We start from the raw sequence: 13,925 nt of genomic DNA, 5'->3' as shown, positions 1-13,925 counted from the left end.
AGGTTTCCCCAGAGCCTCCTTTTCTCCAGGGTAAACACCTCCAGATCCCTCAGCTGCTCCTCACAAGACTTGTGCTCCAGACCCTTTGCCAGTTTCACTGCCCTTTTCTGGACATGCTCCAGCACCTCAATGTCTTTCTTGTTGTGAGAAGCCATTATAAACCAGTTTTAAACCAATCACTTCCTTCACTTTGTGTTATATCTGGAGCAGTATCACGAAGAAAGTTGGATCCCATTCACTTGGAAATGAGTTTTTACCCTTCTGTTCAGCTCTGAAATTAATTTTATCTTCCTTTAATCAGTGCTTCTATTTAGGGCATAATGATGTTCCCAACTTGCTATACTGCAAATTAAATATTTTCTTATAGTATTACCAAACTGGAATCAGTACAGTAAAATTCAGCTGTGCCACAGAACCATAGACTGGAGTAGGTCAGCAGGAGCCTCTGGAGACCATCCAGTCCAACTCCCTGCTCTAGGCAGGGTCATCTACAGCACACTGCTTGGGACCACATCCAATGAGGTTTTGAATAGCTCCAAGAATGGAGTCACCAAAACTTCTCTCAGCGACCTGTGCCAGTGCTTGACCTCTCTTAGACAAAAAAAAAAAGCTTTTTCTTATACTTAAATCAAATGCTTCATATTTTGGTTCTGCCAACTGTATCTTGTCTGACTCCAGCTTCTTTAATTCCCCCATCACGTAGCTTATACACAGGGATAAGATCCCCTTGAGCTTTCTCCAGGCTGTACAACCCCAGCTCTCTCAGCCTCTCCTCACATATCACAGGATCTATTTCTTAATCATCTGTGGTCTTTTGCTGGACTCATTCCAGTACATCCATATCCCTCTTGTACTGGGGCACCCAGCACCGGACTCAGCACTCCCAGTGTGCCTCACCAGTCCTGAGCAGAGGGAAGGATCATCTGCCCTGACCTGCTGGCAGCATTCCTCTGAGTGCAGCCCAGGAGGCTCTTGGCCTTCTTTGCCATAAGAGCACCTTCCTAGCTCACGTCCACCACAACTTTGCTGCCAAGCTGCTTTCCAGCAACCTGTCAAAGTACAAGGGGTTATTCCTTCCCAGGAAGGAATTTGCATTTTCCTTTGTCAAACTTGACTAGATTCCTGTTTGCCCACTCCTCCAGCCTGCCCAGATCCCTCTAAATGCTATTACACCCGTGTGGTATATCGACCACTCCTTCCAATTTGGTATCATCTGCCAGTGTGTGTCTCACCAGCAAGGTCACTAATGAAGCTATTAAGGGGTACTGGAGCCAGTATTCACTCCCTACAGTACCCATTAGAGGCTGGTGTCCAGCTGGACTTTGTACCACTCATTCCAACTCTCTGAGCTCAATATTTCAGCCAATTTTCAGACTACTTTGCTGTCTACTTATCTAAACCATATTTCACCAGTTTGTCAAGGATATTATGAGAGACACTGTCAAAAGCGTCACTAAAGTCAAAGCATACAACATCCACTGCTCTTCCCTCAACTTCCAGGGCAGTCATCTCATTGTAGAAGGTTATTGGGCAGATCAAGAATTGACCAGCCTACTAAGAGCACTTTGTAAATCCATACTGTCTACTCCCAATCACTGCCTTGTCCATATATTTTAAAAGAGCTTCCAGCTTTATTTGCTCCACCACCTGCTCAAGAGATTGAGAAGAGTCTGGCTGGCCTGTAGTTTTCCAGATGCTATGTCCTGCTATTCCTGAAGACAGAAATGAACCTTGCTTTCTCTCAGCCTGCAGAAACCTCCTCTGACTGACAGACAATCACATTGGTCCGTGATCCACCCCCATCACGTCCCATGGACTTCTATTTGTTCAGTTTGTTCAAATATTCCCCATCCTGATTCTCCTTCACAGAGGGTAGGTTGTCATTGTTCAAGACTTTCCCATTGGTCTCAGATGCCTTGATTCCAGAACTCAGATATCATCAGTACAGACCAAGGCAAAGGATACATTAATTATCTTTGCCTTTTCCATGCCCTTTGTCACCCTGCCCCATTCAGCATGTTTTCCCTACTCTTTCCTCTTTTACTAATGTGCCTGTAGAAGGCCTTTTAGCAGCCCTTCACACTCACAGCCAGATCCAGTTCCAGATGTATCTTGGCTTTGTAGCTCCACCCCTTCACGCTTGGACAGTGTCTCTGTGTTCACACAATGAATGTTTCCCATATATAGCTACATGAGTTTACAACAAACTTCTTTTTAGAAAAGCGAGGAACAGAATGAGACATTTCAAATTTTCATTCCAGTTCCGGAGTCTTCAGTTCCACTCACCCGATCTGTAGCGCTCATCCCGTGACCCTGAGGACCTGCGACGGTGATACCGAGAGGAAGAGGATGGAGTGACAGGAGTTCGACGTTCTTGTGGTAACGCCTGGTCCACCCCTGCATCAATGAAAAAACACCAAACAGCTCATTCTGATTGCGTTTTGGAAGGCTTATAGTGAGGAGGAGTTCAGCATACACGACGAGTAGAAAATGAACATTCAGTGCCTAAAGCGCGTCGTGTCAATTGGTTACACTCTACTTGCCTCTGGTCAGCTTTTCTGATGTGGTTATTTTCCTGGTTGTCTTTAAAAAACCTTTTTTCCAGGGTCATGGACAACATAGAAAGAGCAAACAGACAGCAAGCTTGGCATTTTTTATTTCCACAAACAGATGACTTTTCATAAAGTAGTATTTAGGAAATATTTTAATGAGCTAATAAAGGCAGACACCATTGCAGTGGACAGTGAAACTTTCCTGCAAATTGGCTCCTAGGAAAACTTAGTATGTATCATCTAAAACTTCATCAGGTTGGATGGTGTCAGCTGGTGACAACACAATACTAACCTGTGGAAACTAGTTCCTGTGGGAAGGGAACTATAGTAATATGTACAGTCATTTTTAGCCACCAATGGTCAGAAAGTAAACAGTAACTGCACCAAACCAGGCTGAAACTAGTAATCTGTTCCAGCAAAACAACAAAAATAGCCTTGTAAACCTGCAGCATTTGAGTATGCTGACCCTAAACGTCCAGTATTTTAAGATTCAAACCTTTTATTAATCCCTTTCCCATAGCGAATTTGCTTTTTTTTTCCAATAGTATTTACTTGAAAGCTTCTTAAACTACAGTAGCAATATAACAGCAGCATCATACATAAACACTTCTAGAAACTGATGTTCCTCAACAGCTTCCGGAGAAGAGTGAAGGCAATGACTTAAGCAGGAAAGTTCAAGCAAACAATAGGAAAAGAAAGCAAACCTGCATCTGTAATAGTGGGATGATATGGTGCCCTGCTCTCTTCCAGAGAAGAACCTGAGCAGACAAGCCCAGCAGATGCGCTCAGCTTTGAGCTAACAAAGCACAGAGCCTTGGATGAGTTATGCATGGGGTAAAGAACCAGGAGTACCTGACAAAATTAAATTGATTCTTTCCTACGATTTTTTGCCTTTAAGAAGTAGTTACACAGTATGCTCAACTGTAAAAACAGAAGAAAAACTGGTCCCTTGCACTTAGGGCTCAAATGTAGGACTAATAACTTGAAATTGGATTCAACAAAACAATGCATGGAAATTTGCTTGTATTTTTCAATTAAAACATAATGTACAAACTCTCCACTACTATTTCTGAATGGTTCAATGCCAGCTTATTGGGGAGGGCTAAGAGTTTACATTTGCGGAAACAAGAATTTTTCTGTAGACAAGAGACCAACTGAAAATCCTGTGATTGCTTCAATCAGTCTCAGCTGGGTTTCAATGGACTTCTTAAAAAGCATCTTTTGAAAAAGGCTGGCATTGTATGCTTATTTCTTTGTGGAAACAAACTGCACTCTAAATCCAGCTTCTCTCTTAAATCTTTGGATTATCAGTGATGTCAAGTCTGCTTTGATTTTGTGGAGAAATGGCTGGCTGGCTAAAAAACATGCTTGGAGTGAAATCTCATAGGCGCCTAAAAGACAGACTGAATCCATAAATTTTCCTCTACTCAGATTGCGATTAATAATTCACACTCCTAAATCAAATAAAATGTCTTCATTTAACTCCTCTGTTTCCACACTATACTACTGTATAATTTCACTTGCTCTCACTTCCCTTTATATTCTTTAAGTCAGGTGAACCTGACTTCTAAATTACTGAAATAATCAAAAGGAGTACTTTCTCCTCACTTTTATATTCAGGATTTTTCCTTCTTTATTTGGTCACCCTGAAAATGAGCAATATACAGTTAATAATATAACTAATTTTGACTGAAATTTTTCCAAAAATTATGTTTCAATCTGTATGAGATGCTAAGCACCATTACTCATCTCAGTCTACATCATCAGGAATGAAATAATTTCTGGAAATCACATATATTCACAAAAATCCTAAAAAAACGCACCCAAAAACTGACACTGTGTGACAGGGGTTTTGCTAAGAAAGCAGTGCCACATTTCCCCTGGCAAGTGACTTGTGTAGGGCAATGTCATGGGGAGAAAAACAAACAAAGATCATTGTGATGTTGCCACTGCAGTATAACATCATGATGACACCAAAAAAGGGGATTAACTGCATCTTCCAAACAACCAAACCGCATGCAATAGGCTTTAGAAACATCGAGGGGAAATTAAATTGTGAGGAAAAGCATCCGTTTCAGAGGTGCACAACTGTTGTAGGAGGGAAATCTTCCAAGGAGGCCTGCAGGCCATTGGACAAAATACATTCAAGCCTGTGGCTTCCTTCTCCTGGCTTAGTGACTGTGAGACACCTCAAGTGTCTCATTCCCTTTTCTGCAGCTGTCGGCAGTGCACAAACTTTATTTTCCAGGTGTAAAATAAACAGTGCACATAAGATAACATCAAACACTGACCCAGTCATAGCAGAAGACAGCAGGACACCCAACTGGCCAGGCAGCACTGCTGCCCACAGCACTCCCTGACACTGCCAAGGGCTCTTCCCTACTTCAGTTCACCATGGTGATTGTGTCTCTTGTCTAATCTTAAAACCGAGACACTTAAGGCAGTTTTAGTTCCTTCTCCTTTGTATACATGTGTTCGTTCTTTTAGGTAAGTCAGTTCTGACCCAATGGGCAACATGAAGTTTCTTCATACAGTCAGGAAAGAGGGACACCCAATTCATCATCCTGCACCAGTAGTCATTAAAGGCTATAGAAAACTAAAGAAGAATATCAGAATGTCTTGAGGGGGATCATTTGATGGCTTTACTTCCCACTTGTCCATATATACAAAAACAGTGAATAAATCCCTACCCGAGTGTGGAGCAGGACATATGAACTTGGCTCACTGATAACCAATTAAGATGAGGAAGTTAATTGTGTGCTAAAATAGAGAAGCTCTCCATCAGCCACCTGTGGGGATGCCTCTTTGTATTATGCTCCTCTAAGGTGAAAAAACAAAGCACCGCCCCACTTTGGAGAGACAGCAAGTAATTGAATGACAGTTCTCTACTAAAGGGGCTGGAGCATGAATTAGTTGGGTTGCCTGGACTCACATCTTGGCTTCCTGTGCACGCGCTGGCTCCCATGGCACCAGCGATGGTGTGAGACAAAGGACACAATAGCAAGAACCTACACACTGCCATTCCTGAGCGATGGGTGGGAGTAAAAGCCATGCAGAATAATGAGTACCATGAAATCAGTGAAGTGTTGCCACAAATAACAAAGCAGTGTTAACAGGCGAATTGTTCACCTCCATGAAGGCTCCAGCAGTACAGTGCAGTAACAAGAATATATTTTTTTTCACTTCTGAGCATAACTAAACCCAAAAAATGGATAGCTTTCACAGCCAGCACAAGGGTCCGTGAGTTAAGCACTAATGTTTGTTCAAGTGCAGCTTCGCCCAGATGCATTTGTGAATTGGCGGCTTGAGAATCCATACTTGGATCGATTCCTAAATTTAAGGAGGTGGCAAAGCAATGAATGGCTTTCCCAAAAGAAAAGACAGTGTCACGCCAGTGCCCTGTGCACAGACACATTCACAGTCACTGTCAAAGTGGCACAGTTCTTAATAATGCCATAGTCTACCCCAGTCTTGCAGCTGAAGCAGGACTTTTAACAGGTAAGCGTGATTAGCACCAATGATTGACTCTTTGCAAGCCATGAAGAATTTCAGCAAAATATATATACCTGGAGCACAGTTATTTTATATGAGAGACTGAGAATTCAGTGCTTTATGGTCATCACATTACACACAGGCATCAGCAGGTGCACTGGAGCAAACGGATGTGTTCCTAATACAAATCAAAGCTCCTAATGTGGGATTCAGCTCGCAGATTATGACACCTGTATTTAGGTGTCTACAAGAAGGTGCTTAGGATAAGCTCCCATCATGAAAAACAGAGACCTAGACCAGAACTCAGGATTCTAAACAAAGGTGTCAGATTTCTTTGCAGATGTTGTGGACTATGATACCCAGCTTGACCAGAATGGCATTGTCCCCTTTAAGTCCTGTTTTACATGTGCTCACTCTGTGCAGATGTCTCCAGTACCGTAGAGAGCCCTGAACAGTATCAGACACCCATCATCAGGCAACTCCATAAGTCCAGTGAAGCCTTGAGAGCTGTGCAAGCAGTCAGTGGAGGTATCTACTTTGGAATAAACTGAAAAGCTCTTTGGGTTTCATCAACTGAATTAACTATATCTCTTCACATAAGAATGGAAGCATAAACACAAGGTTCATAGGCAGACAATGCAGATGTATCAATCCACAAATCCTAATCTGCAAGCTGGATCTTGTCTTGACTGCATTTAGCTAAAAAATGCAAGAGCCTCAGAAAAGTTATTTAAGCAATACCACTGCAAGCTGGATAGCTTTATTTATAAGTGCATGGAAAGTACAAAACTGTCAGCTGGAAGCAGGTTTCACCTTTTTTTTTTTTTTTCTTCACCCTTGTTCCTCCTTTCTTTATTATTCCTTTTTGTAGCTAAATTGCAACTCTGTGTGCTGATAACATGGCAATAGCTACACTGCCCTCTCTGACAGAGGACAATTGTTTCCTTAATGACAGCTGACAAGCTGCTTTGATGAATCTCTTACTCCTATGTCTGTGTCAAATTTTTGCATCTAAAAATATGTAAAAGCTGAAATGTCTAACTGACAAGAAATAGAAGGCATTCTTAGACACAGGCTATATTTATTGTTCTAAAACTAACTTACAATGTGTGCCCCCAGGAGAGAGAGCTGTAGGATAAACCAAACAACTCCAGGGCCAGTGGGAAGGAAGGCAAACAGTGCTTGCAGTGCAGTTTTAAGAAACAGTATTTACCTTCCCTTCACAGTATTTCCTGAGCTTCTATGCAAAGGGTGATGGCTCAGCTTTAAAAGCAAAGCCAGGTATGAACACACCATGTATTTTGTAAACAGGCTAAATGTCACACCATCCCCATGGAACTCGTTACTTAGCATGGCATTTCACTCTTATGATCAAACGTACAACTAAGTAATGAATTCACTGGATAAGCCAAGGGAGATTTAAAATGCAATACTTCTAACCAAAGGCATCCAGGAAAGTGGAGCCACTTTTTGCTAGATAAATCTGGGAAAATGTTATTTCTGATTAGATTTGTTTAATTAAAAGTTTTTCCTTCACAGATGAGCTTACTCTCAGTCCTGACTTAAAACAATGAACATACTTCAAATTGATCCTCTTTTCTTATAAAAATTTCAATTTTGCCTTCCAGCATTTCCTTGAAAGGTTTAGCTTTCAGTTCAAGCTTAGCATGGGTATCATGGGCTTCTTTTTTCTCTCCTTTATCCCAGTGATGGTGGACATCACATTACTGCTCCAGTGCACACGTGATGTTTGATTTCCATTTTTCTTTAGACAGTCCCACAGCTGCAATGTACCATTTGAAGATTCTTTTTGGAGAATATGTAAAGGAAGACTACTTATTCACAAAGCAAATACATTCACCAAAGGGCTGGTCAACTCACACTGCAGACAAATATGGGCAGCATTGTGAATTCCAGCAGTTTCTCATTTTGAGCACCCAGCTCTTCAAACACCTCTATGGGCTCCACCTCCTCTGCTCCAGCACTGGTTAAGCTTTAAGGCCCTCAGTGGTGTTTTTCCTTTCTACCATCTATCATTCACCTCTGGCTGACACACCTTTCCTTACCCACTTGTCATATTTTAGACCATAGGAGGAAACACTTTCATGTTTCCTCCTATGCTCTTATGTTCTGCAGATGCTCTCCAGGAACATCAACAAGTATTTCCTTGGAAATCTTCAAATTCTTTGAAAAACACACCAAGTCTGATGTGTACTAAAAATATCCTTTCCCCAAAAAACATCACAGCACGTGCTGAAGTCACTACCTGCATTACTAACTGATTTCATTGTGTATTCATTTCTTCCCTTGCAACCACTTCTTTGCCTTACTAGTAGAGTGAAAAGTGAAGGAAGGTTTTTTTTTTGCTCTGTGTTTGAACAAGGTTTACTATTATGAAGTCTTGGTGCAGAATAGGAAATACAGATGCCATCAAAACCCAAAGAATGATAAAATGGTAACTGGACTCCCAGTCATGGTGGCAAAACCAAAACAATAACCACCATTCCTTAAGGGATGGCCTCAAGGGATGCTTCTCAGAGGCTTTCAGTACCTTCTTTTTTATCCAAACTAAGCTCCGCAGGCATCCACCAATTCAAAACCAGACTCTTTTTTTAAACCCAAGACTTGCTAAGCATTTGTCTGTGCATTATAGTTTCTCATCTGTGAAACATCTGTCACACTGTTTCAGGGATGTGCTCACGTGTTGTGCAATGCATATGCCTTTCAATGAGATCCACGTTCTCAACACACTTTGAAATGCCCCATCATGGTTATCCCTTGGTAAGATCTTTGAGAATTAGGAAGGCAGATGTGATAGGAATACTTTTTAGTATTAATAAAATGAATACATGAGAGTATTTTTTCAGAATCAAATTTCCTTGCAATCTTTGCAATCCAAATAATGTTGCAATACAAATAATGTCTGTGGAAGGAAAATTGAAATTGTAATCACCAAGTTTACTTGGAGTGCCTTAAGACTCACCAGCAGGAATAGTTGAAAGCAAAGGCATGCACACATACACATAGAAGGTATGCAAATATGTGCACAGATAACAGATATATATTAACATATGTGTCATGCTAATAAGAGAGGCTATGGAAATTGGCTCCTGTAATTCTACAGAAAATTGTTTTTCGTAAGGCAAAGGGATCTTCTGTGCAAATGTATTATCTCCTCTGCCCTGCATAGCTTGAAATGTTCCCAAGCTGGTGCTGTTGGGGCTCCAGCAGCAGGAGGTGCAGGGATTTGTCTCTAGGCCTGTGAAAGGAACAGCAGGTGCCTTTTAAGCACCACATCTCACAGATTTATTAGCCATAATAAATAAAGCACTGATGACTGGTCCACATGGTTACACTACAAATAGAGCTACACTGGTGGTACCAATGATGGGAAATTGCAGAAAGCAATCTAGTGGAGACACAGCACTTGATTAAGAGAGAATGAACCACCCATGTCTAAGCTTAATTGATAAGCATTGAAGCAATGCTTAATTGATAACAACATTGTTCTGTGAATGAATAATCAAATTTCCTGGCAAAAAACTGGAAGCAAATTGGGCAAAGCCACAGCTTATGGGGAATGCAGGTAATTTCAGGGTTTTTTCTTCTAGGGAAGGTTTCTCTTAATAGTGTGCATGCAGCTGTCCACATTATCTTACCCAGAACTGACTGATCGAAGCAAGATAAAATTCTGAAAGTTACTGTGAAATAAATCCCTGTTTAAGTGATTATTTCAGCTCTTGGCTGTCATGGCCCCCCTACAAAGGCAGTAAGAGAAAGGTCACTGCACAAGAGGGACTGGGATATATGTACAGACATAAAGGTCTGGATTCACTATTATTTTTAGATGTCTGACACACGGGCACACTAAGGAAAAAAACTACTCTGCACACAGAACATCTCCAGCTACAATCTCACATCCTGAGAAAGCATCTTGAGGAAACAAAGCTGTACTTTTGTCTCCCTGACTTAAAGCAGGTGGGGATTTAATGGGAAAGAAAAAGGGGGCTCCCCCCATCCCTTCTCCCATTAACACTGCCAAATGCAGCATATCCGTTCCGGATTTCTGGAAGTTTGACAGCCCGGCTGGAACAGTACAAATGTCCTTTGCATATGTGCAGTCTGTGCAGCATCTGGATGTGTCAGACCCACTGTGCAAGCACTGCAGAGTCAGCCTGCAGATGTACAGTGGATATGGCACATCCCCTGTTTTTCACTGCACGTTTGCTGTACAGCATGTGACAATACACTCTCCGGGATTGTCCTGTCAGAAACAGGGAGCCTAAGAGCCAGCTCCTACATCAGCTAGAGGAGTATCAACCACATGGTTGTCTGGCTTTATCTTTCATCAATCCCACTCCTGAAAAGTAACAGCTCTCCCTTTCTAAAATGACAGCATCCCAATAAGCATGACAAAAAGACCATAGATGTATGTGTGTTCAGATATGTCTACAGACCTTCTACTGGTTACATTTATCACATGTAAAACACATTTTTATATCACTAACACTGTTAAACCTGAAATTGCAATTTACATTAAATCCTTCCCATTTTGCAGAAAATCTCAGGCAGAGAAAGTTATGCTTGTCAGATGGAGGGAACCTGACCTAGAACAGCCCTGTGTAAGAGGAGAAATACAAACACAGTCAGAATCCACTATAGATCTCTGTCCTCCATAGTAATATAGCAAATTGGTTTGAAAATTAATGGAAAAGGGTTTCTGAAATAGATAATCTTTTTACAGGTATGTCTTGTCCTGAGACAAGAACAGCAGATCTTATCTTCCCTCCAGCCATCTCTTACAGCATGTCTGGACTGCCTGTGTGAGCGTGGACAAGCATGCAGGCAAGAGTGTGATGTCCTCCATATGCCCACATGGTTGGCAAGAGAAAATCTGGTGTCTTGAGGGGCTGTGGATCCTCTGCAGCCTTCCTACAAATGCAGGGATAAAGCAGAATGCCTGCCGCCAGCCACAGGTCCTACCAAAGGGACGGATATCTGGGAAGGGCACAGTTCTTCAGGCACAGCTGGAGTCATACCTTGCGAGTCCACATTGCAGAGATGTAGCCCTGCAGAATGTTCTTCCTTCAGCCTGCTCTACCAGCCTGATGCCTGTTCCGAGAAGTCAGTCTGCTTCTGAATGGCTTGGACGTGAGCAGAGCTCAGGCAGAGATCTCTACTTGAAAATAGCATAGAACTAGGGGTGCTTAGATTTTTACAGCTTCCTCCAGAATCTGGTGAGCTCGGGCCTATTTAGAGCTCTATAAAAGGCAGTGCCAAAAAGGGAATTAGAAACACACGCCTTCCTGTGTTTCACCAGCTTATTGTATGCAACCTCCTCCAAAGCATCCATGGTATGGAAGCTAGAGAAGCATTAATATGTTCAAATGTTACTAAGAAGAGCTACTCCTTCTCCCTTCCCATCACTTCACTCTTAGGCAGACAGAATCAGCAACGGCCTTCCAGATGTTGGTTCTCCTGCCTTGCAACTGGCAGCCCCATATTCATCCTACTGATGTAGGTGTCTAACAGAGGCTTCCAGATGAGGCACAGTTATATACAGATAGGGACTGGAAAAGATACATTCATCGTGCTCACCAAAACGAAAATAAAAGAGAGGCCGGTTTCCTGCTGTGCTGGCTGCTCTCTCTCTAGCGGCCGCTTCCCGGATGTCACAGACACCAATGTTGGCAGTGCGGAGCATTCTTCTGGCAGCTCCTTCACTGTGTTGCAGTCTACACCGTACCGCGGCAGCTCCATTCGCTGCTGTAACAAGTTGAAAAAAACTAATTAATTCACGTCTAGTTTTTTTACATTTGTTACAGCAACGAGTGGAGCTGCTGCCCCCATGCAGTAGAGCACACACGCACACGCACGCACAGACACCACAGGACACCCACGGAGCCAACGCGGGTCGATGTTCCACTCTGCCAACATGGGCGTTAGGAATGTTAGCAAAGGTGCAGCGGGAGGACTGGATGTCCCAGAAGAGGGGAAATGCCTTAGGATTTCCTTTAGTTTGTTGAATGCAGTCACAGAATGCAAATCCCTGCCCTTTCCCAAAGCCTCCAATCCCAGCAAAAGTCATGTCTGTTTCCATACCGGTTTAAAATATCTCTAAAACCTCTATTCCCTTATAACACCAAGATCTGAGTCCATCAAAGCTTATAAATTCTTGCATTCCCCATCAAAACAGGTTACAAAAAAAAAAAAAATTTAAAAAAAAGGCTAGTTGGTCATGTATGTGATTGTTTAGACATGAACAGGGGCTTACAAAAGGCAGCATCTGTTTTGTCATCCTACTTCTTCCTGGAAAGGATTCATCTCCCCCTTCCTAGTGAGCAGGGACTTCAAGCCATTCAGACGAGTAAGGACTTAGAAGGATTATATCAAATCGAACCTTTTCAAGTTTTGTCCAAAAATTAACACAACAAAACACACAAAAAGTACAAAGACAGCAAAAGACCCAAGCACAAATAGGATCCGTTTCTGGAGGAAAATAATACAGTAGAAGCAGTGTCTTCCACTATAATAAAATAATTCATCTAGACATCAGCTAAATGATTGAGCTTAATATATTTACAAGAAAACAGTGGACAGTATTTTAATACTTCTCTTTCTTGATCCTATTATAATCCTCCTTCACTTATCCATGTTTCACATTCCTTGTGTGGGATTTTCCAGCAACTGGTTGAGCAGAAAATGTTCATTCCATTTTCTCCCATCTTTAAAACAGCTCTAAATCAGCTACATTCTCAATCATGACCTCTTCAAATTATTCAATGGACCTCACTGTAGGACTGGCTTACAGAGATCCCTCTGCTTCTCCTTACAATGCAAAATTTAAGTATGACAGTAGAGACCTTGAAAGATAAATGTGAGGGTTCTCCACATTCACTTTTTCATCATTACATGCATATGAATCCCCAGAAGTTTCACACATAGATATAGGTTGACCAGAAAACTGTGAGCTTTTTGGAGAAACAGCTCTATTTGCTTGTGTAAAGAAAGGAGAGTAACAACTAAAAAAAATAAACAGATTCTGGTACCAACTGCGCTGCTGCATTGAGGATTGCTGTGAGGCTCTCCATAACCCAGCAAATCTCAGCAGGTCTCATGAGAACCAGCTGTGAAGACTAATGTATGTCTGATAGTTGGGTTAGACCAATAAACACCCAGAAATTTAATAAACTGCACCTCTGGTATTGTAATTCTGTTGATTTGGTTTGCTTCATTCTCTAATGGCTCCCAACGGTTGGGGAATGTCACAGACACCCTCAAACCAGGCTGTATCACTTCAGAAAACACAGGTGTCTGCAACACTGATCTCTTTTGTGGAGTTCCCACCAGTGGACCAGACCAAGTGAAATCTAAAGGCACTAAATCAGCATTTTGCTATGGAGCTAGACAGTATATATATAAACCTGATGAAGAGAGAACAAGGCAGTGCCTTCACACAGGAACAGTTTAAATAAAACCCCATAAATTCCACTAAAAAGGAAGGACTCTGTAAAAGAAGGAGGAAACTAGTGCCGAGGCCTGCAACAAAAACAAGGCTCAGAGAACAGCCAAGCCCAAGTAGAGCCTGTTTAAGGTCAGTGAGACCAGGAATGAATGGGCACACTCCGCTGAGACCAAGACAGAAGAGAGGTCTACACCAATACCTACAGCTACTATTGAACTTCACAAGAGTGAAAGAACTCTAGAAAGTTCTTATACATATATATGAAATAAAGTCAATGAAGCAATACATTATTAAATTTAGTTTGAAGATATTTTTACACCTTTTGGGCAAGTGCACGCAGCCTATCCCTTAATACTAAAACCATGTATGTGTAAAAGGTCAGCTGCCCACTCGCCTTAGGACAAGCTGAACTCTAG

The 13,925-nt window shown here is 41.9% G+C and overlaps 1 protein-coding gene across 5 annotated transcripts in view; it reads right to left on the bottom strand.

Annotated features, from left to right (window-relative positions):
* DIP2C (disco interacting protein 2 homolog C) overlaps positions 1-13,925 on the bottom strand; it is a 311,348-nt gene that overhangs the window by 130,547 nt on the left and 166,876 nt on the right. For 3 of the 5 annotated variants that reach the window (XM_042044606.1, XM_042044602.1, XM_042044603.1), the window contains exons 3-4: positions 11,643-11,810; positions 2,287-2,397 (exon numbers count right to left, since the gene is read on the bottom strand). In XM_042044606.1, coding sequence (XP_041900540.1) covers positions 2,287-2,397; positions 11,643-11,810 — 279 coding nt within the window. The remainder of the gene's footprint in view (positions 1-2,286; positions 2,398-11,642; positions 11,811-13,925) is intronic. The other 2 variants (XM_042044604.1, XM_042044605.1) reach the window with 1 other exon arrangement.

Source organism: Corvus kubaryi, unplaced genomic scaffold (genome assembly GCF_017639235.1).
Source record: "Corvus kubaryi isolate FWS band 111438036 unplaced genomic scaffold, C.kubaryi_AGA036_p1.0 37398, whole genome shotgun sequence".
NCBI classification, from domain to species: Eukaryota; Metazoa; Chordata; class Aves; order Passeriformes; family Corvidae; genus Corvus; species Corvus kubaryi.
Note: the sequence above shows the minus strand (reverse complement) of the source record. Positions and strands in the feature narration are given on the sequence as shown.